This window comes from Crocodylus siamensis, chromosome 13, assembly GCF_052110815.1.
Source record: "Crocodylus siamensis isolate JL-2025a chromosome 13, ASM5211081v1, whole genome shotgun sequence".
In the NCBI taxonomy this organism is placed as follows: Eukaryota; Metazoa; Chordata; order Crocodylia; family Crocodylidae; genus Crocodylus; species Crocodylus siamensis.
Genome location: NC_143407.1, coordinates 21,549,719 through 21,577,402, shown reverse-complemented (window position 1 = coordinate 21,577,402; position 27,684 = coordinate 21,549,719). Strand labels below are relative to the sequence as shown.

Genomic DNA, 27,684 nt, shown 5'->3' with positions numbered 1-27,684 from the left:
TGGGGTCTGGCAACACTCCTGTCCCTTGAGCAGGGAGTGGGGAAAAACCTGGGACTGTGCAGGCAGACCTCCCTAATCAAAGTTCCTGCCAGGGCCTGGCCACACCCCGCCTCAGCTCAGCACTCTGGAAGAGAAGAGAGGGCTGCTGTAGCGTCCTCTGGCTTCTAGCCTGAGCCACTGCCTGAATTTAGTCCAGAGCGAATGTCTGTACAGTTACAAACTGTTTCAGCCTAGCCAGGTTAGACTAACCTACAAAGATTGAATCAATTCAGGTTCAGGCTGTTTGAATGTCTGTCCCTAGCCCCTAAGTATGACTGAAAGGGGCCTTCTGTGCCATCAAGTCTAGTCCCAATGTGGAATGGAATAATGTTATACCCTAGCCTGCCCAGCCAGCTCCTCCTCTTGCAATGTAGAGCACAGGGCAGAGTCAGTTTGGTGCTTGGCTTATTTTATTTTTTTCAATTTATTTGAGAAACTCAGTGCACATGCTGGTATAAAATAAAAAAGGAAAGAAAAGAAGTTGTTTTGCAGCGTGTTGTAACAGCTGGGCAGTAGTTTTACTTCAGGCCAAGATGCTGCTTATTTCTTGGCTGCCTCCTCTGACTTCTTGGCCTCAGATGGAGCTATCTGGGCATGGCTTTCAAAGGTGACTGGAATTGTGATTTCAGCAGACTGGATGGCTGGCTTGGGCAGGGGAGCTTCCACCGTCAGCATGCCATCTGGGGACAGTGAGGAGCGGACTGATGTGGCATCAACGCCAGGGGGCAAGCTGCAGGAGGGAGAGGAGAGTGAGCAGGGGATGTAAGACCCTCATCCATCTTGCTCACATATTTGTAGAGCTTGTTGATTATCCTGCTTTGGAGCTCCCTAGAACCATGTACAGACCAGCAGCAAAGGTCCAGTTGAGCCTCCTCATCCTCCAGTGGCACCTACTGACTGCAGGAGAGGGTGGGCACTGGGCCAGAGAGGCTTAGATATAGGTCCTTTGTGGACTGCTGTAGGTCAAGCAGAAAGGGGCACCCCTTGGGGCACAGTAAGATCCCCCTGCTAGGTGAGGCAGGAAAGGGATGATGAGCCCAGTGCTGAGCCTTCCCTTCCGGTGGCCCCACACGTGTATGTCCTGTGTGTGAACTGTGAGCTTGCCATGGCAGCTCAAGGGAGTGTCCACCAGGCTTCTTCTTCTCAAGAGGGTGACATGGAGCTCAGTGTCACAGAACCTTTCTATCCAGGGCATCTGTATAATGCTGGAGCCTTGGGAAGCAAATTTCCACAGTGATCGTGTTCAGGACAGTCCCTCCCCAAACCAGAGATTAGTGCTTGGCACTATCTCATGTGGCCCTAGTTCCCTGAAATCCCTCATGAGGCAGGTGCTGTGGATGTGTCAGGAGTTCTAGGTTCACATCCTCCCCAAAGGATTGACTTACAAACCACTATGCCCTGCAGGCTGCTTGGCACGACACATATGTGGGTCTCCCAGCCCACCCTGATTCTCCCAGGCTGGCAGATGGTGATGGTCAGCTGTCTCCCAAGAAAGTCCTCCTGCCAGCCAGGTACTTACGTGTATTTCCTGGTGAAGCACCTGGAGATGAACCCATGCTCATCCTGCTTCTCTTCATGCTTGCCTGGAAGAGGAGGAGACAGCAACTGTTTCAGTGGGGTGATCTATGCATGTGCTGAGTGCCCTGGGGCTGTGTGCCATGCCATGCCCCTGGCCAGGGTCACTCACCAAGGCTCCCTGGGTTTTCAAGACATACAGTTATACAAGAGAAGGAATGAATCCACCCAGTCTCCTGGGATTTTGGCTTTCCCGGTTGCTCTCAAGTCTGTTCTTTGATGCTGGTTCTGCTGTACCTGGTCTTGTGAGAGCAGCTACTCTCATGAGATTTCTACCACAGAGCCAGGGAACCATTTCCAGGTGAGCGTGTGGCAGAGAATCCCTATGCTCTTCTCTGTCTCCTGAGTCCCCTGGCCTGCCCTCTAGTCTTGAAGCTCCTCCGGGCTACAGATGCCACTGTGTTAGGACAAATGGGGCAGAACAAATGATCCATTGCAACAGCCAGGAGAGCTGAACCTTGCTCTGCAGAGGTGAAAGCATCCCCATCTCCTACGGCAGGAAGGGAGGAGCCACTTCCACTGATGATGGTGGGATCTCTCTTATAATGAGTAGGTTGGGAACTGGGCCCCAGTGCTGAGTCATAAGAAATGTCAGATGGCCCCGAAGCCCCCGCTCACTGCACAACCTCCCCTTGCTTTAGACCTCTCTGATTCTCTGCTTCACAGTTACCGTGGTTACCTTGCACACGTGTGTGGGGGGGACGTCTCTTACAATCATTAGGATTTCACATGGAAGCAGAATGCTGTACAACTTGTGAAGGCACCTTTGTTAAAAATAGGGAGGTGCCAAAGAGGGAGTCAGTGATAGCCTTACTCTCCCCAGGACAAGGGAGGAAGCGGGATCTGATTTTAAAGTCATGAGCCAAGCAGGGCTGAGCAGATGGGGAAGGGCAAGGAGACACTGCAGGTCTTAAGGAGGAGGATTGAACTCTGCTCAGAGCCTAGCTGGGGGCAGGGCTGATGCTCAGAGTGATGCTGTTATCCCACAATGATACCCTGGTTGGGTGCCAGGCAATGGGAAGCTGGAGAAGACCTTCCCCTCCTGTCTAGCCCCAAAGCCAGGCTCCCCCTGGCACTTGCAAAGCCGGAACAAATAGATCTCCCTGGCTGGAATTAGCAGAGTCGTGGTAACTGCTTACTGCTTTTGAAGGCAGTCTCACCAGCTCCCTCAGAGATCTAGGGATCAGGCCAGCTGCCAGGGACGTTTGCTTTGTTATTGCTGACGTACACATTGGTGCCGGGGCCCTGACACCACTCCATTCTCTTTCTAAGGTCTTGACCTGGCCTCTATCAACACAGCACCTGAGCACCCCATTTCAACATCTTACTCTACCCTCACAGCCACCCTGCACATTAGTCCTGTGTGAAGTGGCAAGCATTTTGTCTGATTCAGAGGACAGTGATTCGATTCGGAGATTCAAAGCACTGTCCCGATTTGATTTGGCTGAATCAGATCCAAAAGATTCAGCGCCGCTTCGGAGATGCGGCCATAGACCAGACAGCCGCCTCCAGCTGGTAAGTCTGTTGGGGCTGGAGGATGGGGGAGGGAAAGGGCATGGGGGAGGGAGGGATTGGGGCTGGGACTGGGGCTGGGACAAGATGCCCAGGCGGGAGGGTGCGGGATGCGGGTACGGTGCACTCGGCACAGGAGCTCTGCTCTGCTACTGGTTGCCCAGACGGGGTGGGGCAGGGGTGGGATGCAGGCATGGCTCGGTCCGGGTGGAAGAGGCAGGCGGCAGCAGGGCATAGTCCCGGCTCCCAGTGCTGCCACGCCCACATCCCATGCCCTCCCCTTGCATCCCATGCCAGCTGGCAAGCAGCAGCAGCGCCTGCCCCCTTCCATGCCAGCTGGCAAGCGGCAACAGGGAAGAGCCCCCGCTTCCAGCCCCGATGCAGGCATAGCAGCACTGGGAGTGGGGACTATGCCCCGCTGCCATTTGCCCCTTTCTGTCTGGAGCAAGTCGTGCCTGCATTACCCCTCCTGCCCTGGCTTGGCAAGCGGCAGCAGGGCATAGCACCCACTCCGAGCACTTCTGTGCCTGGCAAGGGCAGGTTGTCTCTGTGCCCTCCAGGGGGCTGCAGCTGAGCCCGCCCAGCCTCCTTGGCATGTTCAAGGTGAGCCAGGGGGCAAGTGTCTCTGTGGTGAAGGCGGCCCCACTCCTGACCCGGGCCGGCCCCTCAACCTGGCGGGTGTTACATTGCCGGGGCAGTGGTCCTCCAGCGTTGTGGGACAGGCCTGGGCTGAGGCTGGCTTGGCAAGAGCAGAGGCATGGGCTCCATGCTGCCCTTGGCTAACCACCCACATCTCTGCCAGCCCCAGTGTCCCATTCCATCCTGTTTCAGCAGTACTGGTGCTGGTGGCTGTCTGCAGACGGCAGTGAGCAGGAATGGGAGTGGGGCTGCCCATGGGGCCTCCTGGCAACAGACAGCCCTGGGAAGCTGCCACCACCTGTGCCTGCATGGCCTGGCTGAGGGGAGGAGCACCATGCTGCCTGCCCCAGATGCCTGCTGCCAGGATGCCTGCCTGGGCTGTGCTGCCCCTGGTGCCTCAAGGGGCCCCTGATTGTCAGGGGCCCCTGGGCCCAGGCCCCATGGGCTCTTGTGTTAATTTTCCCCTGTGTGTGGCACCTGGTTTGACTTGACTCGGAGCCATTCTTTTCAGTCATCCATTATCTATCACCTTCCAGCAACCTGCTACCAACCATTTACTGGTTTCATCACAAAGGAGCCCACTGCAGTGTTTGCCAGTGGCTGCCTAGGTCTGGCATATTGTGGGATGGAGTCTAGAAGGACCCAGATTGTGTTAATTCAGGGGCTTAAAAATCATAGTGGTCACTCTTCTGAATCAGGAATTCAAAGTTGTCACTCCTGGCTGTCACGTTTGATGATCCTCTGTCTAATCAGAGCTCCTGATGGCTGCAGCTCAGGTATAGCATGCCGGGATCCCTGGGTGCAGAGACCTCCGCACAGCAGAGGATGCCCACCCCATGGCAAACCCTCTGGCTGGAGAAGCTCTCCTGGACCACCACCTTCAAGGCCTCAGTGGTCTGGTTCACAGAGGAGCTCTTGGCGGCCGCCCGGCCTGGCCAACCCCGGAGGAACACCAACAGCGGACCGACGACACGGCAAGACCACAGACCGTAGCCACAGAGGCGACCCAGGCGCCAGTGCTACGACCCAGCGGTAGCCTCCCAGATCCAGAAGCTGTATCAGGCCACCGTCCCAAGGCGGTGAGAGAGATCCTGGAGGGACCCTCAGCTTTCTGCCAGGTCCCCCGGGAGACTCTACTTAATTATTTCAGCAGGGTCTTCAACCCCCCGGCAGAAGCCGCCACCCCACGCCCTGCGACCGTCAAAGCGCTGACCCCCATCCCCCCAGCAGAGGGGTTTGAGGAGGCCTTCATGCCACAGGAAGTGGAAGCCTGCCTGAAGAGGACCAGGGACACCGCCCCGGCAGGGACAGTATCAGGTATGGTCTCTTCAAAAAACATGACCCGGGCTGCCTTGTTCTTTCTGTTCTCTTCAGCAGGTGCAGAGAGTTCTGGTGCACGCCCGCCGCCTGGAAGAGGGCCATGACGGTTCTCATCCACAAGAAGAGACCCGACCGACCTGGGCAACTGGAGACCTATCACCCTGTGCTCCCCGGTGGCCAAGCTGTTTGCCAGCTGCCTGGTGGCCCACATCAGTGACTGGGTGGGTGACCGGTGGGACCGTCACCTGGAGCCAGAAGGGCTTCATGTCGATGGAGGGCTGCTACAAATACAACTTCACCCTCCAGATGGCCCTGGACAATGCCAGAGGACAAGGAAGCAGTGCGCAGTGGCGTGGCTGGACATCTCCAACACCTTCAGCTCTGTACCCCACCGCCACATCTTCAGCACCCTCTGCAAGTTGGGCTTACCAGATGGTGCCATCAACCTGGTGTGAGAGCTCTACCATGGATGCACCATGACCATCCGTGCCACCAGCAGAGAGACCGTGGAGATCCCCAGCTGGTCGGGGGTGAGGCAGGGCTGCCCCCTCAGCCCCATCATCTTCAACCTGGCCGTGGAACCGCTCCTTTGAGCCGTGGCGGGCGGCCCCGGCGGGCTCAACCTGTACAGCTAGAAGTTGAGAGTCCTGGCCTATGCCGATGACCTTGTCCTCCTCGCCCCCGATGCCACCCAGCTGCAGCAGATGTTGGACATGACTTCCAAGGCAGCCAGGTGGATGGGCCTGCGCTTCAATGTCACCAAGTGCGCCTCCCTGCACATCAACAGCAGGCAGAATAGCCGTGTCCTGGATTCCACCCTCACGATCCAGGGCCAGGCGATGAGGTACCGGCGTGACAGCGAGGCCTACTGCCACCTGGGGATGCCCACCAGCCACCAGGCCAAGCAGATGCTGGAGGAGACCATCAACAGGATCGTGGAGGACGCCTACAAGCTGGACTTGTCCCTGCTGGCCCCCTGGCAGAAGATAGACGTGGTGAACACCTTCCTCATCCCCCGTGTCACGTTCGTTCTGAGAGGCTCGGTGATACCCAAGACCCGCCTGAAGCAGGCAGACCCCGAGATCCGGCGGCTGCTCAAGAAATGGCTGCACCTGCCGCTAAGGGCCAGCAATGAGGTCCTCCCCTACCGCATGGGAGACCTCTGCAACATCGCGGTGGTCACCCATGCCTTCCACCTTCTGACCTGCCCAGATGCAACAGTAAGTATCATCACTGCCAGCGCCCTCGAGGAGACAGCCCACAAGAGGATCACGAGGCAGCCGACCGGACAAGACTTGGCCATCTTCCTCAGTGGCTTGCTGGAGGGCGAGTTTAGGCGAGACAGTGGGGACTTTGCCTCGCTGTGGAGCTGAGCCTGCAACGCCATGCGCCACCTCGGGAAATGCATCGGCTGTGCCTGGACCTTGACGGAGGAGTGCTGGGAGCTGGGAGGCTCCCTGCAACCAGCCCCGCACGCTGACCGCATCACCGTGACACCCCGCACAAGGACCTTCCTGGAGAGGTTCCTGAAGGACGCCATCTGAAACAAGTATGCTGGCGACCTGAGGGCCAAACCCGACCAGGGCAAGGTCTTCGATGTCACCTCAAAGTGGGACACTAGCAACCACTTCATGCCCAGTGGGAACTTCACGTGCTTCGCGGACTGGCGCTTCCTCCACCGCGCCCGCCTCAACTGCCTGCCTCTGAACGGGGCCGTGCGCTTCGGCCACCGAGACAAGAGGTGCTGATGGTGCAGCTATGTGGCAGAGACCCTCCCCCACGTGCTGTGCAGCTGCATGGCGCATGCCAGAGCCTGGCAGCTCTGCCACAACGCTGTCCAGGACTGCCTGGTGAGGGCCATCCCGGCCGCGGTGGGGGAGATCTCTGTGAACCGCACCGTCCCGGGCTGCAAGACCCAGATGCGATCCGACATAGTCATCACCAATGAAGAGGCCAAGAAGGTCATGATTGTGGACGTCACCATCCCCTTCAAGAACTGGCGCCAAGCCTTCACCAACGCCCGGGCTTGCAAGCGGGAGAAGTACGCCCTGCTGACCGACACCCTGAGGGGCCGCGGCTGCGATGTGATGGTTGACACTCTCGTCGTGGGAACGCTCGGCGCCTGGGACCCCAGCAACGAGAGCGTCCTGCGTGCCTTCCACATCTCCCGCTGCTACACCAAGCTGATGCGCTGCCTCATGGTGTCCGACACCATCCATTGGTCCCACGACATGTACGTGGAGCACATCATGGGCCACCGCCAGTGCTCCGACCCCACCAGACAAGCCGCCGCCGGACTGGACCCAGAGAGGACCACTTGAACCGCTCCCGCTCTGTGCCAGCTGGACCTTCACTTCGAAAGGCTTCTTCAACCGTGGACGATCCCACTCCAACCGAAGAGGACCCCCGTGGTGAGACTCTATATGGACTGAGGCACTTCCCTCGAACCACTTCCTCCACCATTGCGGACCATTGTAACGGGTTTATGTGCATCTATCTCCTTTCTCTCTCGGCGTCGCAAACCCCCTCTCCGCCGCCCGGGCTTAGTTGGCTAACATCGTATCTCCTGTAACCTAGTTGCGCTCTCCCTCCTCACCCCCATCCCTCTATTGTCAGTCCCTCGCTCGGCTGATCTGTATTTCCTTACCGGCTTTGTCATCTTTCTTTTTGGATTCCCAATCCTAAACATTTACTAATAAAAGTCAGTCTGTGCTCAGGGGACGGCTCTCATGGTTATTCTAGCAGATCAGTGCCCTTATATTGCTTTAAAGGAAAAGGAGCCCTCAGAAGGGAATTAATGGGCTCACTGCCCGCCAGCTCCTTGTTATCCACAGATACATTCCTGGTCACCAGGGGAGCATTTAATGAGAAAACAGGGCAACTGCTTTACAGAAAAAAAAATGTGCAGCCACTCACCTGGCTCTGGGCTTCCCAGTAAACCCTGAATGCAGGGTCAGCTTTTCACTGGGTGTACATGGATATAGCACTGTTGAAAGCAATGTTGCTATGTCTGTCTACACTGGTTGGGGATCTGGCTCAAAAAGACTGTGGTTTAAAAGATTCCCTGAACAAAGTGGGGGAGGGGACGATTCACAGGCAATCAGGCCAAGCTATAGGTCAAAGCTGTGTTGGTTTCTTTGGGTTGGGTTGAAACCTGGTCGAATTTGTTGGGGGTTTAGGTGATTCATCGATTCACAGATGCTAGGGTCGGAAGGAAACTCAACAGATCATCGAGTCCGATGATTGTACACAGGGTTTTCAGTTAGACTTTGTTTGAGGAGGGGAAACTGAGTAGGACTGGTTGAGGACTGAGGGTGGGGGGAGGTATTTTGTTACCATTCCCTCCTTCACCCACATTTCTCTGATGGGATCCAGGACTGTGAATGCGCTGATGTGGATCGGGTGGGGGAGAAAGGGTGGAAGGAATGTGATTTGTGATTCCCCCAAAGTGACAACTGCTGCATCTGGGGCAGCTCTGCCCAGCAGGCCCATTGGTGTTGGATTGCTCATCACCTGGGAGAAGCCCTGGGTTGTGGGTAAGACTTCCAGGGCCTTGGGACACAGTGCAGGCAGATGTCTGTGGCAGGGAGAATGGCTTCTGTCTTAGTCCTACCTCTGCCACACACCTACTGCATCACCTTGGGCAAGTCCCTGTTCAGCTCTGGGCCTCAGTCTCCCTCCCCTGCCCTTTGGGGGCTCTCTGGGGGCAGGAGCTGCTGTTTTAAGCTGCTAGGGCTACTTTAAAAATAATGGAATCGGATTGAATAATTGATCTGACCCCCACATCGACTCCTTCCTCCATTCCCAAATCCGGGGCTTTGTAGGGCTGAGGCAGGTGGGGCTCTTCCTTCTCTACCATCTTTGGACCAAATCCTCTTAGGAGTTACATCAAGGAGGGACCTGAGCCAGCAACTCCCCCATGCTGAAAGCAGAGGGAGCAACTCACTCTGGGCTGTTATCTAGTTCAGCAAGGCAGTGAGGTCAGGAGGAGAAGGGAAGAGGAGGCAGGGGTCTGGCTGAGAAGGGAGCCAGGGGAAATGGAGGCCTCAGCCGCCAGCTTTGCAGAGGGGCAGGCACTGGAGTGATGCTATGCCAGCTTCTCTCTGGGTCTAACACTGCAAGGACACAAGACAGCCAGCACTGCCAGCATACACCCCCCCGCCCTGCAACTGGGCGAAATCTAGAGGCTTGGGGCCAGTGATCAGATCTGGGGATAGGATCTGGGGGTCTCTAGAGCTGACAAGATCATCATGGCACTGCTAGGTGGGAGCTGGAGCAGCCTCACAGACCTGGCCTGGGAGGGGACAGGTAGCTCATGCTGGTCGCTAAGTTACACCAGGCATGAGGTGAGGAATGGGTTCATAGAAAGGCTCCCATGGGAGGCCAGTTGTGCTCCAACCCAAGACAGGAGAAGCTAAAGGCAGCACTCACCAGTGATCTCCACAATGCCGTCCTTGGTCTTCACCACCAGCTCCTCTGGGGCAAAATGGTTGACATCCAGGGTGACCTTCCAGCTCTCTGAGGTCTGCCGGATCTCCGAGATGCCACGGCTGAGCTGGCGGCTCAGGGCCTGGCTGTAGTCAATGCCGGTGGCGGTGGGCGAGGTGATGATGGGGCTGGCAGCAGCGGCGACCATGGGCGCAGCAGCCTGGCTGGGCATGAAGCGGAAGTAGCCTGGCCAGCTGGTGCCACTGGGCCACTTGTACCAGTCCTCGGGGATGTGAGGCATCCCGAAGGACTGGTCAAAGAGGCGGCTGCCCTGGTACCAGTCCCGGAAGGGGTCCCAGCTGGGGCCGCGAAGGAAGGTGAAGGGCACTCGGCGCTCCGACATGTTGCGCTTCCTGCAGGTCCCACCTCAGCAGCCCGGCAAAGCGAGCTCTGTCTGTACGGAGCAGCTGCCTCCCGCCAGCTCCTTATGAAGAGGCAGCCAGTTATTTTTAGCCAAGAATTTCAGCTCACTATTAATGGAAATTACACCAGGGCCGTGTAACTGCTGATGAACATCAGTCAGGCCTGGACTCTGCCAACTTACTCCCAGTCTGTTTGTCATCTTACAGCTGCCCTCTGTCCAAAGGAGAGGGTGGGGGGAGAGGAGACAGCTCCCCAGCCTGAGAGCAGCACCGATCAGACTGCACAATGCAAGATGGGTCAGGAGCAGGGTGGGGCGAGTCGCTCGCACCCCCTGGGTCTTGGCAGAGAATTTGCTGCTTCACTGTTGACAGAGCAAGCCGGGATGGATGTTTCTCTGCCTTGAGCTCTTTGTTCCTCTCAGAAATCTCAGGGATGCTGGGTCTGATTTGGCAGCGGGAGTAATTGGATGTGTGCCATGAGCTTTCTCAGCCCTTCCTTCAGGGAAGAATGTTACATTTTTAACAAAGAAGTCTTTTCTCCGCAGTGTTTCTCAGGGGTCTGAGTTAAATAAGGGGCTTAACAAAAGAAAAGCCCCCTAATTTTAGACTCTCAGAGCAGTAAACTCTCTTAATTCAAATTCACGGATTCCCATAGTTTTAAAACTAGAAGCAACTATCTAGTTGCCTAGTCTGCCCCTTTGTCGAATATCGACCGCTCCATTTCACCAGGTGCCCCTGCACTGAGCCCCGGGCGTGTTACTTTGATGGTATTTCTAATGCCAGGAGCCAGCCATGTTTCCAGTCATTTCTTGTGCATTCCAAGTGAAACAGGCTAGAGGAGACAAATGTAAAAAGATCAAATGAGCCTGAGCTTTCTCTGTGCATCCTGCAGACACAAAGAAGGGCACAGACCTCTTTTTTTCAGATCACCTTCAAAGATTCCCACAAAATAAAGCCTTTTAAAATAGAGAAAGGTATTTTTAAAAGCATTCACTGTTGTCCTAACTTTGCTCCAACTGACAAGAAGTGTAAGGCTCCAGCTGGCTTCAGTAATAGCTGGGCCAGCGCCATGAGCCCATAAGCCACCCTTGCCCACCAGGGTAAGGAGAGGAGCGATTCTTCTCTCCCCCAGTCCCCGGTGTCACGTGGCCCAGCTCACGTTGTCCCAAATCCCAGCTTCTTAACTGTTCTCTCAGCATCTCTTGCAGCACGCTTGGCCAAACTCCCCGGTGGTGTAAGCTGATGCCGTTCCATTGGCGCGGAGGGAGCCGTGCCAGCCGAGGCCGGCGCAGGATTTGGCCGCGTGTCCCTGCCTGGAATCTTCTAGGTCCTGAGTCACAGAGGGCTGCGGCGCTGCTCATCTTCCAGCCTGCAGGCTTGGAAATCTTGGCAAGGTGAGCGGAGGTAAGCTTAGCTTGCCAGCCTGTCCTATCACATCCTCTCAGTTCACTCAGGAACTGAATGGGAAGGGTTGTCTGTCACAGCCGTGTTCAAATGACCTGCGTTTCACACAGGGCTAAGCAGCGGGTTCCCGCTATTTCCTACCCACTGCCGGGTGACCGACCCCTCTCGGAGGTGGCGCCTGGAGGGTTTTCCTGCACACGAGTCAAGGCACGTGGTGGCCCTATGAACGAGTGATCAAGGAAGCCCCCTGCCACCACCCCTCGTGCACGTAGTTCATGTGCACATACTGTCTTCTGTACCCCCTGCAGTCTAAGCCACCCCAGCCTAGGGAAGCTTTTCCTGCCATCCAGTCTCAGTCCTCTGTTAGTTACATGCTAACGCCGTTACTCTGTGTTATAAACAGCTCCTCTCTCCTGGGTCGCTACACCTTCCAGAGGGACTGTTCTCCTTTAGCTGTTCTCAGTTAGCCCTTGGCAAGCAGGCCACAGTCCCTCCAGCCTCTAATTCTTCTCTGAACCCCCTCCCAACTTTCCCTATCAGTGTTCATTAGGAGAGCTCACAGGGCAGCTGCTCAGATACCCTTACCATGTCTGGAGCACAGAGACATGAAAGGCTTTGGCCTTGAGGACACTCTTGCAGCTGTCTGCCCAGACCCCAGAGGCAGCTTGGATGAGGCTCATGTTTACCCTTGAGCAATGCTAGGCAAGGTCAGTAGCTCTCTTTCTCCGGGATGAGCTTCTCCCAGCAGCTCTAGCATGGCAGGCTAGACTATGCCTGATGGCAAAGGCACAGGCTTGGGAGTCTCCAGGCTCTGCCACAGCTGACTTTGGTCAAGTCACTTTATCTTGCTGTGCCAGCTCCTCAAGGACAACAGGCCACTGGTCTCAGCTGGTGCTGCAAAACTGCTGCAGTATACATGCAATGCAAAGGCACAGCCTGTTGGCCAATGTTTAAAAAAGCAGGACTCTCCAGGGGCTGCTTGGCTTTTACCTGGCTTGGGCAGAGTCTGTGATTTCATGTTTTATATACAATCTGCAGAGGGCTCAAGGGGAACAAGTGACACATGTGTGTGTTTGTGTGTCATGGTGAGAGACAGTGGTGATGCATAGGGGGTGTACATGCACCCCCTGAGAGCGCTGGTGCACCCCGTTGCCCAGCCATGCTGTTGTTTAGGCGATGGGCAGGGTGGCAGGTGGGAGCGCTGGTGCCCCCCTGCAGGCACTGGCTGATTGCTGCAGCTGTTCCCAGAAGTGGCTCCAGCCCTGGTTGGCTGGACTGGTCACAGGGGGGGCATGTGCCCCCCCCCCCCCCCCCCCCCCCCCCCCCCACTAAGGCCACACCAGTCGCCCACGGTGAGAGAAGGGCTTTGCTGAGGTACAGAGCAGCGGGCCTGCCCGCAAGTGTCCTTGCTGTGCTCCTCCCTGCTGTGTTGCAATTGGTCGGGCTGCATTTGAGCAGTGGTGGCTGTTTTCATTCAGGCTGGAAAAAAACCTTTCTCTGGCAGCTGCTCTGCTGACAGCGTGTGCCAGGGTAGGGGTTGCTGTGTTTGCAGATGGTGACATCAGAAACTGCAGGTGCTCATAACCTAGCAAGCGGGCTGAGGTCAGGCAGTGCAGAGCGAAGGGGAGGAGGGTGAGCACGAGGGTTCAGTGGGTGGCTGAGGGAAGGGCGGGTGAGTCATGAGCACGTGGCTGGGGAGTTGGATCGGCTGGTGGACAAGTGGCAGCAGAGGAGGGGGGAAGTGGGTAGATAAGGCCAGGGCAGCTTGGGCCATGGGTGGCTGGATGACTTCGCCCTCCTGAAAGCCAGGAACAACAGCGAAGCATGCTGGACCCTGACAGGACCCTTTCCTGGAGCTGAAGTGCACAGGGAAGGGTGGAGTCAGCCTTCAGGGCGGCTGTCAGGGCCCAGGGCTTGTTATACCCCACAATGGGCTGCCAGCTCTATTCCCCACCTTGCCAATGCTTTTCTGCCAGTGTGGAGCTGTGTCCACCTGAGCTGCACACGGCCTTTTCCATCAACAGCATGACGTGCCAGCTGCTCCCCTTCTTCCCCAGTCTGTTGGTTTAGGCTCCACAGGCCAAGGCACCCCTGCTATCCAGTGCCCCATCTGGCAGTGAATGTCCAGTGTGCAGTTACTTGCTTTCACCCATCTTTGTGTCCTGGAGTTGATGCCCTTTCTCACATGGGAGACACTCATTCAAAGCCAGAGCCCATCTGCTGCCCTGCAGCTGCTCAACTTCCTGGGAGCCAGCGCTCAGCTCAGTGAAGGCAAGATGATTTATAACCCCAGGCCCCTTTGCAGTTTCCAGCCACTCCTTCCTTCCAGCTGTGGCTCTGTGCCCTCTCTGCCCATGCTGCCCCAGCCCCTCCTTCCCTCTGCTTCCCACAGATTTGGCCCTGAAAGCCTCCTAGTCACCTGAGCCAGCAGCACAGGTCTGAGCTGGCCTACCAGCCCAGCTGTCCTTGCAGCTGGCACCTGTGGCCTCTTTATGGGCACCCCCACAGACTCTTTTATGATGGGCTGGGGTAACCACCTTGCGCTTTGTCTTGGGTCTCTGAGGAGCCCTTCAGTCGGGCTCTGCAGGGTGTGTTGAGGCACAGCTGCATTAGACTTGCTACCATCCAGCCTGTGAAGGTGCCTGTGGGCAAGGTGGAGACATTAATGGTTTACAGGCTACAGGGGAGAGGCTGAGTGCTCCCATGACCTGCTCTGTAGGAGGCCTCCTCTGGAGCAGCCCCTTTGGTGCCAGCTCACAGTCAATCTGGGGGGCATGTCCAGTCCCAGGTACAGACTGGGGCATGAAGCCCATGGGTGTGGACAGACAAGGTCCTCCCCAACCCTGCTGCTGCTGCCAGACAGGCTCCTGCAGTGTGTGCAGGGGTCTGAGTCCCCACAACTTTTAGGCCAAGGCAAGGCAAGGGACCATTCTGGCTGGGCACCCAGGATGCAGGCTGCTGCACTGGCTGGGGGCAGAGCCTGGAGAAGCCAACCAACAGGGCTGTGGGTCCTGTGAGCTGACCCCTTTGTGGGGGTGGCTGAGGCAGGCCAGCAGAGCGATGGAAGAGAGCAGTTTTGTGGCTTTGCAGCTCCCCCACCATCCTCACCCTGCAAGAGCAGAGGGTACCCACACAGCACCCTCAGTGGCTGCCCCCGCATGGGCCAGTCTGAGCCCAGCCACCTGGAGCCATAGTTACAGACTTATTAGCAGCCACGGCATGTGGGTAGCTGTCTGCTCACAGCTAGCTCTGGGCTGCGGTAGTGGGGGCATGAGGGCGAGGCCAGAGCCTGTCTGGGGTGGCTGGCAGCCCTGCAAGGTGACAGCGAGGGCACGGCTAGGTCCCTTGTTGCTGTCTGGGCACTGCCAGGGCTGGAGGCGGGGCTGCAGGGGGGGAAGCTAATATTGCTTTTTGCCTCAATCACAGGAGACTGACAGGGCCCATCTGCGGCGCCTCACGCTGCTCTTACAGCTGCAGTGATAATAGAGCGTGATGAGGAGGCTGGCCGTGGCGGGGGGAGGGTACTGGTCCTGGGAATGGGCCAGCGCCTTCCCGCTCCCTCGCCTCCCGGCGGGGGAGTCTGTTCCCGAGACACCGTGCCGCCTGCCGCTGCGCAGGAGCCTTCCAGCTGCTGCCAGCCAAGCCCTGACATCCTGCAGCCCAGCTTCCCCTGCTGGCGAGGTGCCGGCACACACCCGGCTGCTTCCCACCAGCCCCGGGGACCTGCTGCTCCATCCCCTGGCTGCTGGGCCAGGTCCCTTCTCAGCCTCAGTGCTGCGGGGCGTAGAGTCTGGTGGGGGGAGCACGTGTGATCAGTCTCCCCTTCATGGTACCTCCGCAGCACAAGTCCAACCCTTGGAAACATCCTGTCTCATGGGCAGCCCAGAGATCTGTCTCAAGGCTTCCCCCAGGCAAGAGGTGAAGGAGGCAGTGACTCAACTAGAGGATGCAGAGGTTTTCTTCCAGTGGTGGCCCTGGGTCCCCCCGTCCGTCGCTGTTCCACTGCATGGGTGTCAGGCATCAAGGGCTAGCTGGGGACCTAGGCCAGCCCCCCTGAAGTGACCTGGGTTTCTTCTAATAGGGTTTTATTTTGGTTCTTTTTTGAGGCCCTCTCATGGTTTTGGAGGGAATGGGTGACCAAGAGCCAAGGCTTGAGGTGTTTCCTTGGGTTTGTGCCCATGGGCACTGGAGCAAGGCTCAGAGAGAGCTCAGCGGACCGTAGTGCCAGCCGCTGTACTGGTGGGGCCCAGCCTGCTGCTCTAGTTCCTCTGTCCCAGGCATGATCTATTCCCCCCACACATGGGGATGGGCACCAGTTCTGTGGGCTGGGATTGCGGCTTTACCCCAGGACCTGGCCCCGTGCTGTCACCGCTTCTCTACACCGAAACCTTCCAACAGGAGAGGACTTTGAGCAGGCCTGGGCAACTGCAGCTTCTGTGATGCCCCTGGGAGCCCAAAGCTGCTCTGCCCTAGACCCAGTGGCGATGCATAGGGGGTGCACGGGGATGCACGTGCACCCCCTGAGAGTGCGGTGGTCCCCCCCGGTAGAACGCGTTCCTTGCTTAGGTGACGGGCGGGGGGGAAGGCTTCCTGGTCAGCAAGATTGGCTGTGGGGGGGATCCCCCTGGTCACTAGGGGGGCATGAGCCCCCCTGACTAAGGTGGCACCAGCTGCCCGGTGTCACTCTGGATTAGCTCCTGGCACAAGCAGTGTGTGGCAGTCGAGACAGTGAGTGTGTGTAGCAGCCCAAGAAGCAAACTGATTACCTTGTCTCATAGCATCATAGAATCATAGACAAGGAGGGTTGAAGAGACCTCTGGAGGTCACATCTACTCCAACCCCCTGGCTCAAAGCAGGACCAGCCCCAACTGCATCATCCCAGCCAAGGCTTTGTCTCCCTCCTTCGTGTCTGCGTTGGCTCATGGCAAGCTTCTCTGCCGCATATCAAGCCCAGCTCATGTCCCCAGTAGCAAAGCAAGCTGGATCAGCAGCAGCTCAGGGACAGAGGTGAGAAAAATCCCTCAGAAAAGCCTCAGAAAAGTACAGATGAAACAATCTGTACTCCACCAGCTGGCAGGCAGGAGACCACTTCACCAGCCCTGGCTGCCACAGAGGGGTGCCTTGACTGGCGCTGGCAGCAGCAACACAATGGGGCCTGAACCACCCTTGTGCTCCTGGGGGCAGAGGCGCTAACCATGGGTAAACCTCATGGGGTACTGGGCTCTGGGAAGCTGGTCCTACTTCCACTTTCCCAGCCAGATGATGAGGGTCCCTTGCACCATGACTTTAATTTCACCACATAGATTTCATAGATTTCTAGGGTCGGAAGGGACTTGGCCGGTCATTGGGACCGACCCCCTGCTCCAGGCAGGAAAGAGCTCTGGGGTTAAGTAACCCCAACCAGATGCCTGTCTAATCTCTTCTTGAACACCTCCGTGGTAGGGGAAAGCACCACCTCCCTTGGAAGCCCATTCCATATTTTGGCAACCCTCACCATAAAGAATTTCTTCATTATGTCCAATCTAAATCTATTCCCCTTCAGTATGTGGCCATTATTTCTGGGAACCCTGAAGGGCACCGTGGTAAACAGAGTATCCCCTATTCCCTGATGACTCCCCGCCCCCATGAGTTTGTAGGCAGCCACAAAATCACCTCTCAGCCTCCTCTTGTGTAGGCTGGAGAGATTCAGGTCCCTCAGTCTGTCTTCACAGGGACTTACCTGCAGGCCCTCAACCATATGAGTAGCCCTCCTCTGAACCCTCTCAAGGTTATCCACATCCCTCTTGAAGTGCGGCGCCCAAAACTGGACGCAGTACGCCTTCTGTGGCCTCACCAATGCCGCACATGGTTTGTGATCCAGTTGCACAAGCACTTGCAAATGACTATGTCCAAACCAGATGCTTTTATCAGGCCTCTCCCCATGCTGCTGCGAAGGTGTGAGCATCTAGCAGCACTCTCCAAATTAGGGCTGTAGCATGCTGTGTGCTATACAAACGCAGGCAGAGACAGCCAATGCCCCAAAGAGTTTCCAGTCTGAAGAGACAAAGTGGGAGGCCAGACAATGGCAAAAAGAGGAAGAGAGTGCCCCTGCTGGGCTCACAGGTGTGTGCCCTCGTCTTTGGACCATGCCACTTCCCTGAAGTTCATCCCAAGCGGCTGTTCCTGGAAGTGGGCTCTGCCTGCGGTTGTTACCATGAAGTGTTAAACCTGACGAGCTTGCTGGCCTGACAGCTCAGTAGACTGAATTTGCTGATCAGATACAGCCTGCTCTGGGCAAGAGAGGTGGTCTTCATGCCACTTTATTAGTGTGGCCCACCTCTCTCCTGGAAGGACCAGTGATACCTCCTCCCCAAGGTCTAGCCAGCCTTTGGCTTGTCTTCTGCGGCAGTTAGCATAGGGTCAGCCTGCGCTAGTGGTGCCGGTGGTTATCATGATGTGAACACTTGCCCGCTTTGTTGCTCAGCTGGAAGGCAGAATGGCCTTGTTTGACCATCTGCAGGACACTGGGCCTCTGCAAGGGATTCCTGAATCAAACACTTGACTCTGAGCTATGGCATGTCCTTTAGAAAAAGACAGACTGTTGGAGAACTTACCGCAGCCTGAGGCCTACCAACCCAGCTCCCCAGACCACTGAACAGCTCTCAGCATCTGGGAATAACTCTCACTGCACATTGGGATGCATTGCAATGCTTTTCTCCCTCTTCTCTTCTTTTTTGGTCTCATTCCATCTTTGTATTCATCATTTGAGCTCCTTTCCCATTAGTGTCTTTCTGTGGCCCCATCCCCTCCCCATGTTTTCTATGACAAACAAGCAAATCAAACTGCCAGCTCCCAAAGTCAAAAGTGCCGGCTGATTTCATGCAGGTTGCAGTGCTGTGCTGACTGGCAACACATTTCTTATCTCCCTTCTAGAACTGGGAGCTCATCAGTGGCATCCAAAGCACTTAGGGTGAAGAGGATGGTAGGCTGGGCTGTGTAGACTGAGCCTGAGCTGAAGTAAGTTGCAGCAGCAGCAAGCCCTGCTGGCAAAGCCCCTGGCATTTGCAGAGAGTAGCAGCTCTAGTGCTAAGTCGTAATTACTAACTCCCTGCCACCCTCACCTCCGCCACCCTTTGCTGATGGCCACACCCGTGGCATTTTCCCCCAGTTGATAGTGTATATCTAGACCTATTGTCAGGGGATCTGCTCTTGTAGTAGCAAACATTGCCATGGAAACAGCAACACTGGAAAAAAGCAGCTGAAGGGAGTCAGGAAAGAAGGAGAAAAAGCCTGATCCTGCCGGGAGCTGAGCACCCACAGTGCTTGCTGTGGAAAACTCTATCTTAATGGAGAGAGATTAGACAGAGATTAACTGGAGAGAGAGAAAGAGAGACTGAGATGTGAAGACTGAAAGAAAAACAGTGGTAGGTAGGTAGGTAGATAGACAGATAGATAGACAGATAGATAGATAGATAATCAGTTCATATTGTGTATCCTTTGCACAACACACAAATGAACTTTCCAAGAACAGACCACTTGGTGTCCAATGAGTCCTTTACAATATATACTGTGTATTTTATTGTAATTGAACCAGCTCACTGAATCTACAGCTGTACTCACGATCCAGAAAAAAAAGAGAGCGCGAGAGACAGATTGAGAGAGAGGGAGGAAAATACTGAAGTATTTCTACAGAGTATTTGTTCCAGTTAGCTCCCTCCGGTGAGCAGGAGACAAGAGACTGTAAAAGAACTCGAGGAAGACTGGACATTTTCCCTGATGCACCGTCTTTGTCCATTGTGTTGCTGCTGTTGGGTTTCTTCGACAAAGCAGAAGACCGCAAGGCTGGGGAGCATATTGTGCGCCACTGGGGAGGAGGTCCCGGCTGCTGTTGTAATACCTGATTTTCACCCTGGTGTGCTTGTCATGAGGCTGCCTGATCAAAGCAGGGTAGTAGAAGGAGGAGATGAGGGGAGAGTGTGTGTTTGTGCACACACACGTGTGTGTGTATGTCTGAATACGTCTCTGTGTGAATGTGCTGGATGTGCAAAGGGGTGTGTTCGTGTGTGTGTGCTAATGGGAGGAGGTTTCTTTATTGGTGTATTGTCCCTTTTAGGGAACACAAGCAGAAATAAACCTTACCTGCAGGAAGTAAGTTGGCCAAACATAACATATGAAAGCATTTTTAAAAGCACTTTCTTTTCTTGATGTTTGTGCGGAAGCCTAACCATTAGCTTAACTGTTCTGGGAATGAGATTGTTTATCATGACAAAGGTTGCTTCCCTCCTCTGGGAATGTCACAAATACACATTGAGACACGGTGCTATATCCAGCCTTGTCAGGCAGCGTGTTCACCCAAGGACAAGGGAAGCACACCACCCAGAAAGAGCTATAGAGATGCTGATGGATTCCAGCAGAGCTGTGAGAAGGGTTGACAGGATGAAAAGAGGCCACTTTTTCAGCTCACACAGACCACATACCTGGTCAATGTTAAAGGCCCATCCTGGTAGAAATGACTGGCAAGCTGCACTTGTGACTGCTAATGGATGTCATGGGCTGTGAACATGGCTGGGCATAACTCAGATACCTCTTTTGACATGGTATGATCATTTCTTCTAGAGAGGAAGCAACATTGCCTTTGTTGGGCTGTGGAACAGTCTCCCACGAGAACTCCTAGAAGCCCATTGCCTGGGAGGTTTGACTGGGGCAAGAGCATCATTGCCAGGGAGGTTTGACTGGGGCAAGAGCATCAGCCAATAGTCTGGAAAAAACTGGCAAGGAGGGTAGTTCCGTCCCTACTTTTGAAGGCTGTGTCTGCCACATTTCGTGGTGGAGATTAAAGAGAAGGTCTGGAGGAAGGATCTCAGAGGGCTCCCACTCAGGCACAAACAGGGGCATGAAATGCAAAGGGTAAATTCTTGAGATTTCCCAGAGCTTGAGGACACGATCTCCCAGTCATTTTCACTGTGGTGTACTCTCAAGGCTAGGACAGGATGTGTTTTATTCTTAGGTTTGAGTGTTGGGACATGAAGCCAAACAAAAAAGCTGTAAGATTAGGTAATCCCTCACAGGTATTTTACCCCTCGCAGCCTGGCTGAGGAAGGACTGTCCCCCTGGCTGCTGGCCATGTACAGTACCATCACCCTCACCAGGGAAAAGCATGCCCTTCCTCCACTGAGAGGGGGAAGTCCAAGAGTGATGTTCAAAGAAGCCATGTCTGGGCCTGATCCACAGTTCAATGGAGTCTTAATTCCAATGGGCCTATAATTGCAGGGGGAAACCTGCTCTGCTGTTTTGAAAAACATAAGAACATAAGAACTGCCCTTAACTGGGTCAGACCATAGGGCTGTCTTGCCCAGTGCCCTCTGTCACAGTGGCAGAGAGGGGATGCTGAAAGGGAGAGTGAACTGGGTCTGACCAGGGTTTTTCCCACTGTTCCTCTCTCACTTGCAGCCTCCAGCATTTAAGGTCTAGGAAGTTCTGATTCAGAGGCTGCATCCCGCGCCCAGGCACACTAGCTACTGGTGCCCCTTTCCTCCAAGAATGTGTCCAGTCTGTTTTTGAACCTGGCTAGACTGTCTGCGTCCACAGCTGGTGGCAAAGGCTTGTTACACCCCCTACAAACGGGGGTGTCCGATGTCTTCAGAGCACTGGCCTGCTCCACAGGTCATTCACTGGTTTGCTTCATTCAGTTATGGTTTACAGAGCCAGTCTGTTATGTTCATCCATCCCTCGGTCCTGCAGCCTGCCAGTCTCGCACAGGATACCTCTTCTACTGCCACAGTAGAAGACAAATAGTTGGCTTGCCCTCTTCCGAGCTGGCTGAAACTAGACATGTTTGCAATGGCTTTCACTTCAAACTTGTCTGTGATGGTAACAATTGGCATGAGGAAAACTCCATGGATGGACATGCACAGGGAAGCCATTTTACTGCTGGTGGGTGAAACGTTAGGGCAGATTCTCAGTGGGTGGAAATGGGTGCGGCCATTCAGATTACAATAGAGTTGCCCCTGTTTACACCACCTGAGGTTCTGGTCCACAGAACCATCCCTATAAAAATAAGGAGAAGTCACAGTCATTTCATCCTGCACAGTCTAATCCACGCATGTTTGGAAGAGGTTAGCTTGAGTAGTCAGCAGCAGAGGGAGCAAAGCAATTTGATGGCCTGCATTTATAGGGCATGGTTTGTTTATTAGAAATGGACATGTCCTAAGAAACCTCATCAAAGCTTCAGCTCCTTATCTTTTCTTTCCAGTTGCACCTACCAAGGGGCTTAGTGCTGAGGGCCAGCAGATAACAAACCACGGTGTAGACAACTGGCCCTGGGACAGTCTAAGACTCTTTGGTTAACAAATTGCTTGGTTGCTCAGTGACCATTTAGTTTTCCCTTCATGAAGCTGTATTTTTAATACATTGTAGAGAAGGGTAGACTACCCTCTGGCTTTGATCAACCCAGTTTTGGTTTTTTGGGGGAGGGGGGATGTAGGGGTTGAAATATGAATCAAGAACCAGCATTTTGCAATAATTTTTTTTTAAATTGCTTTAGGCAAAACAAAGATCAAAATACCTCCGACTTCAGGTGCTCAAAATCTAGCTATGTTTCATGGCTAGGCTCTTAGTAAGTCTTTTATAGTGTGTCATGCAGATATTTGTGTGTGTGCCCAAGTGTGAGAGGGGGATTTATTAATTCTTTTCATGTACACATGGCAGGACTATGGAACCATTTGGAAGAATGTCACGGGGAATAAAGCTAAGGGCTGAGGTTTTGCAAAGCAGACTAAGGAGCTGCAATGTGCAGCAGATTTAATTAGCAAAAAATCTTGTCTCCAGGACTTCAGTAGGTCTCTATAGTTTGCTTTGAAAGTCTCATCCTGGAAGCTAAGCGTTCACTACGCCCTACTTTTTATCATTATGCCTGCATCAGGAACAGTCTGTGTGGTGTCACGAGACTTTTCAGCCACTTTCTGATGCCCAAGGAGAAGCTGCTGTAGCATGACCTTGATCAGAAGTTCTTTCAGGCATGGGGAAGCACAGACTCAAGGGTAACAGCTTTATATTGCTGCAGTCCAGCAGCGACCTAGATCAGGTATCCATCTAGGATAGATTTCCCTCAAAACCACCCACACACCAGTCAAGCATCTTAGCTTGATGAGAGAACCCTACAGAAATAACAGATGACTCTTTGCATGGGGCCCCAGAGCATCAGGGCATGTTACAAAAGGGTGTGTGTCATCCTGACAGCCGCTTAGCACCACGGAGGCTCGGACAGGAATGGTGCAGATTACCATCATATATCAGACAGCTGTGTAATGCCCCAGGCCGGCTGCTGCTACTGCCTCACCTAAGGGTGCTTTATGCCAGAATGTATGGGTATAATTATGTCACAGCCTGCATCTGGTGACTGGCTTGACAAAAGCACTGCATCCTGGAAGTCACCCAAACCGCTGCTAAAGCTTCAGAGTCAGATGTCACCAGTGCTTGAACGATGCCTGGAATCGACGTCTCCTAAGCAGGCTGCACACAGTGACTAGTTTACAACTGAGCAACAGACTGTTCAGGTCTGGCAGCATCACTTTACCCCAGCAAAGGACCACTGCAGACTGCTCCTTACACTGGGCTGTCCAGACATTTCAAACTAATATGGTGGGACAAGCCAAGCTTGTGGGAAATAAAATCATTTCTCCTCCTTACCTGTTAAGCCCATTTCTAATTACTTGTCTTTCTGGGCAATTGGTTTAGCTCCTCTCCAGCTCAATACCACCAGACTGGAATAATAATGAGCTCATTCCCCCCCCCTCCCCTCCCCTTGTGCTGCACACAGCAGTAATGGGAAGCCAGGATTTTGCAAAGGTTAGCACCAGGGAGCAAGGACCCAGGACCTTATCTAGGGAAGAGTGGTTAACTGAGGAGTAAGTTTCCTGCATTTGGCCTGAAACTAAATGCCGAATTCAGACTGTGCTGAGGGGAGGGGGATGAGCCCAGCTCTGAGGCACGCAGCCTTCAGGAGTCATTCTGACTTCATGAAAGCAGATGCCACTCCCAGCGTTTCTTCTAGAAGTCCACCGAACAGACTCTTCAGGAGCACAGCCAGTATGTGGTGAGTATGGACTGACGTGGGCTGGAGCGACTGTGGACTGGGTGAGCAAATCCTCTATCCCTGTCTAGTGAGCCTCTGCCCATCTGAGTGGTCTATACCCAGCCACAACGTATGTCCAGAAGGCAGCCTCCCTTTATCTGAACCATTCGTTTCAGTGACTGTAGTTCACTTATCGCTTGCATTTCAATCCTTTGCCTCTCCGCACACTCAGAAACATTCACAATTTTGGCAAGAAAATAGTCTTACAGATGAAGCAAAAGCCTACAGGGCAGCTTACATTCTAGTACAGTGGGCCAAATTCTACCCTTTGTAACCTGAGAGACTCTGCTAACTTGTGAATCAGGCCAAGATGATGTTTCTCTGCCAGCAGATTTTGAAATGCTTAAGCAAACATCTTTGCTTGATGGATAAGACCTTGTCACAATGGAAAGTTGAGGTGAGGTAGCTGTGACTATGACGTGATAGCAGCACCTAGAGGGCTCTGACCATCACGTGACTTTCTACTGCTTGACCAAGACTCCCACTCTGCAAAATGCAGCATGGAGCAGCTCCAAGACCTCCAGCTCATCACACCACAGCCACTAAACTACAGAGGTCACTGAACTACTGACCTGAGCTGGAATCAAAGAGGCAACTGGCTCTCACCAATCCCCTGAGCTGGCCGAGCAGGCTGGAAATCAACACTGAAAGCAAATGACAAAACCCAAGCTTTTATTTGTGGGCAATGGCTTAATCCCCCTAGCTGCTTCCTCTGCCATGGGAGGCTCATCTGCATCATCTTTTCAGTGAGGCAGAAAACGTGTGGCTTATGCAGATTAAACTAAAACAACAACCAGGCACTGTCATGTGGGGGAGTGAGGAGCTCTGAGAAGCAGTCTCAGAGCTCCTGTCTGCCACCTGCTGAACCATTTGTTAAAGACCACGGAGATAAAGCTTTTGCCCCTACCCCAGCCCCTCTTCCTCACTGTCTTCTATTGCACGTAGAGGCTCCTCCATGGGGTGTCCTCCCTAAGCCTTTTAAAATTCAAGACATCATCCAGACATCATGTCATCCTGCTGCAGCTGCTCCTTGATTGGCTAGTACAATTATTTTCAGCAGCAGCAGCTTTATCAGCAAGAGTCTTCAGTGTTGAGTTCACTTTGCAGAATGAAAATCAAGCAGGGATGTATCCAAACAGGGGCCCTGGGCAGAAAGCCTAGTCAGAATGGCACAAAGTTTCTGCTTCAGGCCTCAGCTGGGGTTGAAGGCCTAAATGCCAAGCAGAAAGTTTGGACTGGACAGCTTTGAAATCTCTCGGGAAATTCTGGTGCTACATGGTGGAAATCTCATGGAGTCTGCTGGTTCCTCAAGGGTCTGAAATCAAAACTGGTTTCCCTTCCCACTTCAGACCCAATCTGGGACAAGGGCTGGGTAGAGACTTCAGACCTGGAATTCAAATTCTGGCTCCATTTGCTCCCTGGATTGAAAGGGATTGAGAGCTGAGGGCCTGGTTTGGGACCAGGCTTGTATGCTGAGCCAGGAGCTGGGGGACTGCAGTAGAGTGAGCTGCTAGGGAACAGAAAAGCATGTCTAAAGAGTGGCCTGTGCTCTTAAGAAGAAATACTGAAGAAATACTACAGAGACTGCAAGGGTTGCCTAACAATGCTGGGCACAGCTAGCTCCAGTTGAGCCCAAAGCCTGTAGCTTGCTCTGTCTTACAGGGGGCCATCCCTGCCCTGAGAGGTACCAGGTGGTAGAAGGCTGCATGTTTTGTGCTGCCTCGTTGGGACAGGTTTTCATGGAGGTGCTCAGGTCTAGCTTCCCTTTCAATGACTGAGGGCGTTGGCACTGGCTAGCCCTGTCTTGGCAGCCAGTGCCGGCTTGATGGGGAACCAGTTACACCTCAGTTATCTGATAACCAGGTTCTAATCTAGACCTTCTCCACTTCTATTTCCTAGGCTCTTCCTAGGCTCCACACTACAAGGAGCACAGCCACATCTTCTAGAATAATTTATAAACATGGTTTCCCTGGCATTATCACCTGGGTCTAACTGGGTTTTGAGAACCAAATCCTAGGCTAGATAGGAACTAGCCATGGAACTGGTTTTAATCTGGTCGGGCCTGTTCCACACTAGCTATGAAAACCAGGGGAGCATCTTTCTGGCCAAAGAATTCATAACTTGTGCTGCTGCTTTCTTTTAAGCACTTCCCCCTCCTTCCCTTCAGTGGCCACATCCTAGTGAGCACACACAATGGCATACACATTGAAGCATGCAGGTACTCCATGTAGCCTGTATTAGGATCTGTACCTTAGAAGCCCCTGGTGTGTTAGGTGATCTAAACTAGAGTGCATGGGCAAGCAGAGCAGTCACTTGCAAAGCACAACGTCCTTCCTTGAGCAGTGCTCTGCACACACACACTGGGGCTGCTGGGCAGAGGGAAGCACTGCATTTGAGGAAACTGAGCACTAAATTGCCATTTAGGCTCCCCTCCTGGCACTACCACTGGTCTCCTGGGTGATCTTGGGCAAGTCACTGCTCTACTCTGTGTCTCAGTTTCATAGTTTCATAGTTGGTAGGGTCGGAAAGGACGTGAGCACATCATCAAGTCCAACCCCCTGCCTTGGCAGGAAAAAGTACTGGGGTCAAATGACCCCAGCAAGGTTTTTGTCTAGCCTTGTCTTCAAGACCCCCAGGGTAGGAGCCAGCGCCACTTTGCTTGGAAGTTGGTCCCAGATCCTAGCCGCCCTGACCGTGAAGTAGCGCCTCCTGATGTCTAATCTGAATCTACCCTCTGCCAGCTTGTGACCGTTATTCCTGATCACTCTTGGTGGCGCTCAGGGGAACAGGGCCTCCCCCAGTGCCTGCTGGTCCCCCCTGACTAGTTTGTAACAGGCCACTAGATCCCCCTCAGCCTTCTCTTGTGGAGGCTGAACAGGTTCAGGTCCCGTAGCCTCTCCTCGTAGGGCCTGCCCTGCTGCCCCCTGATCATGTGAGTGGCCTCCTCTGGACCCTCTCCACATTGTCCACATCCCTCTTGAAGTGCGGTGCCCAGAACGGGATGCAGTACTCCAGCCACGGCCTGACCAGTGCCGCATAGAGGGGGAGGATCACCTCCTTGGACCTGCTTGAGATGCATCCGTGGATGCATGACAAGGTACGGTTGGCCTTCACCGCGTCCCCACACTGCCGGCCCATGTTCATCTTGGCATCAGTGATGACTCCAAGATCCTTTTCTGCCTCTGCACTGACGAGAAGGGACTTCCCCAGCCTGTAGGTGTGGTGCTGGTTCTTCCCGCACAGGTGCGGCACTTTGCACTTGTCAGTGTTGAATCACATCCTGTTCTCATCCACCCACCCCTGTAACCTGTCCAGATCCAATTGCAGCCTGTCCCTCCCTTCTAGCATGCCCACATTCCCCCACATCTTAGTGTCACCAGCAAATTTGAACAGGGTGCTATTTACCCCCTTGTCCAAGTTGCTGATGAAGATGTTGAACAGTTTGGGCCCGAGGACCGAGCCCTGGTAAGTCATAGGTATTCTTCTGAACCTTGGACAATGTCACCCAATACAGGAGTGTTACTTAGGCCCACTTGGGACTTGTGAGCTATACTGCTCTCTAGGCCCTAGGCAACAGGTAAAGGCTGATGAAAAAAGATGGGAGAGGCTTAATGACATGGCACTTGACTTCAGAAGAAGATATTCTGGAGAGGTTCCTGCTGGGGGAGAGTGGTTACATGTCAGCCATAAAGGCTCTGACTTTAGTAACAGCGGGCCTGTACAAGCAGCATATGAAGGCAGAGCTCAAAGCAATCAGCATTCCTATAGCCACCTCAGGATTTTGGCCTTCTTCTCTTAAAGCTGGAGGGTGTTTGTTGTTACCAGCATTAAGAGAAAATCTACAGGCACTGGCCTCCCATATGGACAATGAGTGACCAAAATCTTTGCCATTCACCAGGGGTATCAAGCTCACCTTCTGCCCTGGGCCAGGTCTGTACAACAGGCATTGCTTGTGGGTCGGGGTTCAGCCTGGGAAACAGGGTGGCTGCTGCTGCATGCCCCATGCCAGAGTTGGGGCGGTTGCTCCTGATATGTTTCATGCTGGGGTGGCAGCTCCAGGTCTAGCATGGAGCACACAATGGTGGCAAGTCCAGCCTATCATCCAGTGTGGCAGCAGTGGTGGAAGCAGAGCCAGTAGATGTGGATCTGTGGTCACAGTGGCAGTGATGGGTGAAGCGGCCAGAAGGTGACCAGGACTGTCAGCCCTTACTCATGCCTCATGCCATCCATCTT

At 54.1% G+C, this 27,684-nt stretch overlaps 1 protein-coding gene across 1 annotated transcript; it reads right to left on the bottom strand.

Moving 5' to 3' along the window:
- Positions 1–431: 431 nt before the first annotated feature.
- HSPB1 (heat shock protein family B (small) member 1) lies at positions 432–10,247 on the bottom strand. Its single transcript, XM_090025976.1, has 3 exons — positions 9,517–10,247; positions 1,559–1,622; positions 432–769 (listed from the first exon to the last, which is right to left on the bottom strand). Exons 1-3 carry the CDS (start codon positions 9,914–9,916, stop codon positions 580–582), a joined length of 654 nt encoding a protein of 217 aa, XP_089882102.1. The 5' UTR covers positions 9,917–10,247; the 3' UTR covers positions 432–579.
- Between the last annotated feature and the right edge of the window lie 17,437 nt (positions 10,248–27,684).

Bases quoted from the DNA above. Each gene is read 5' to 3' on its own strand.
- HSPB1 (XM_090025976.1), bottom strand. From the start codon at position 9,916: ATGTCGGAGCGCCGAGTGCCCTTCACCTTCCTTCGCGGCCCCAGCTGG. The intron at 1,623-9,516 runs GTGAGTGCTGCC...CTCCTCTTCCAG, and splicing joins CGGCATTGTGGAGATCACTG to GCAAGCATGAAGAGAAGCAG. The intron at 770-1,558 runs GTAAGTACCTGG...TCCCTCCTGCAG, and splicing joins TGCTTCACCAGGAAATACAC to CTTGCCCCCTGGCGTTGATG.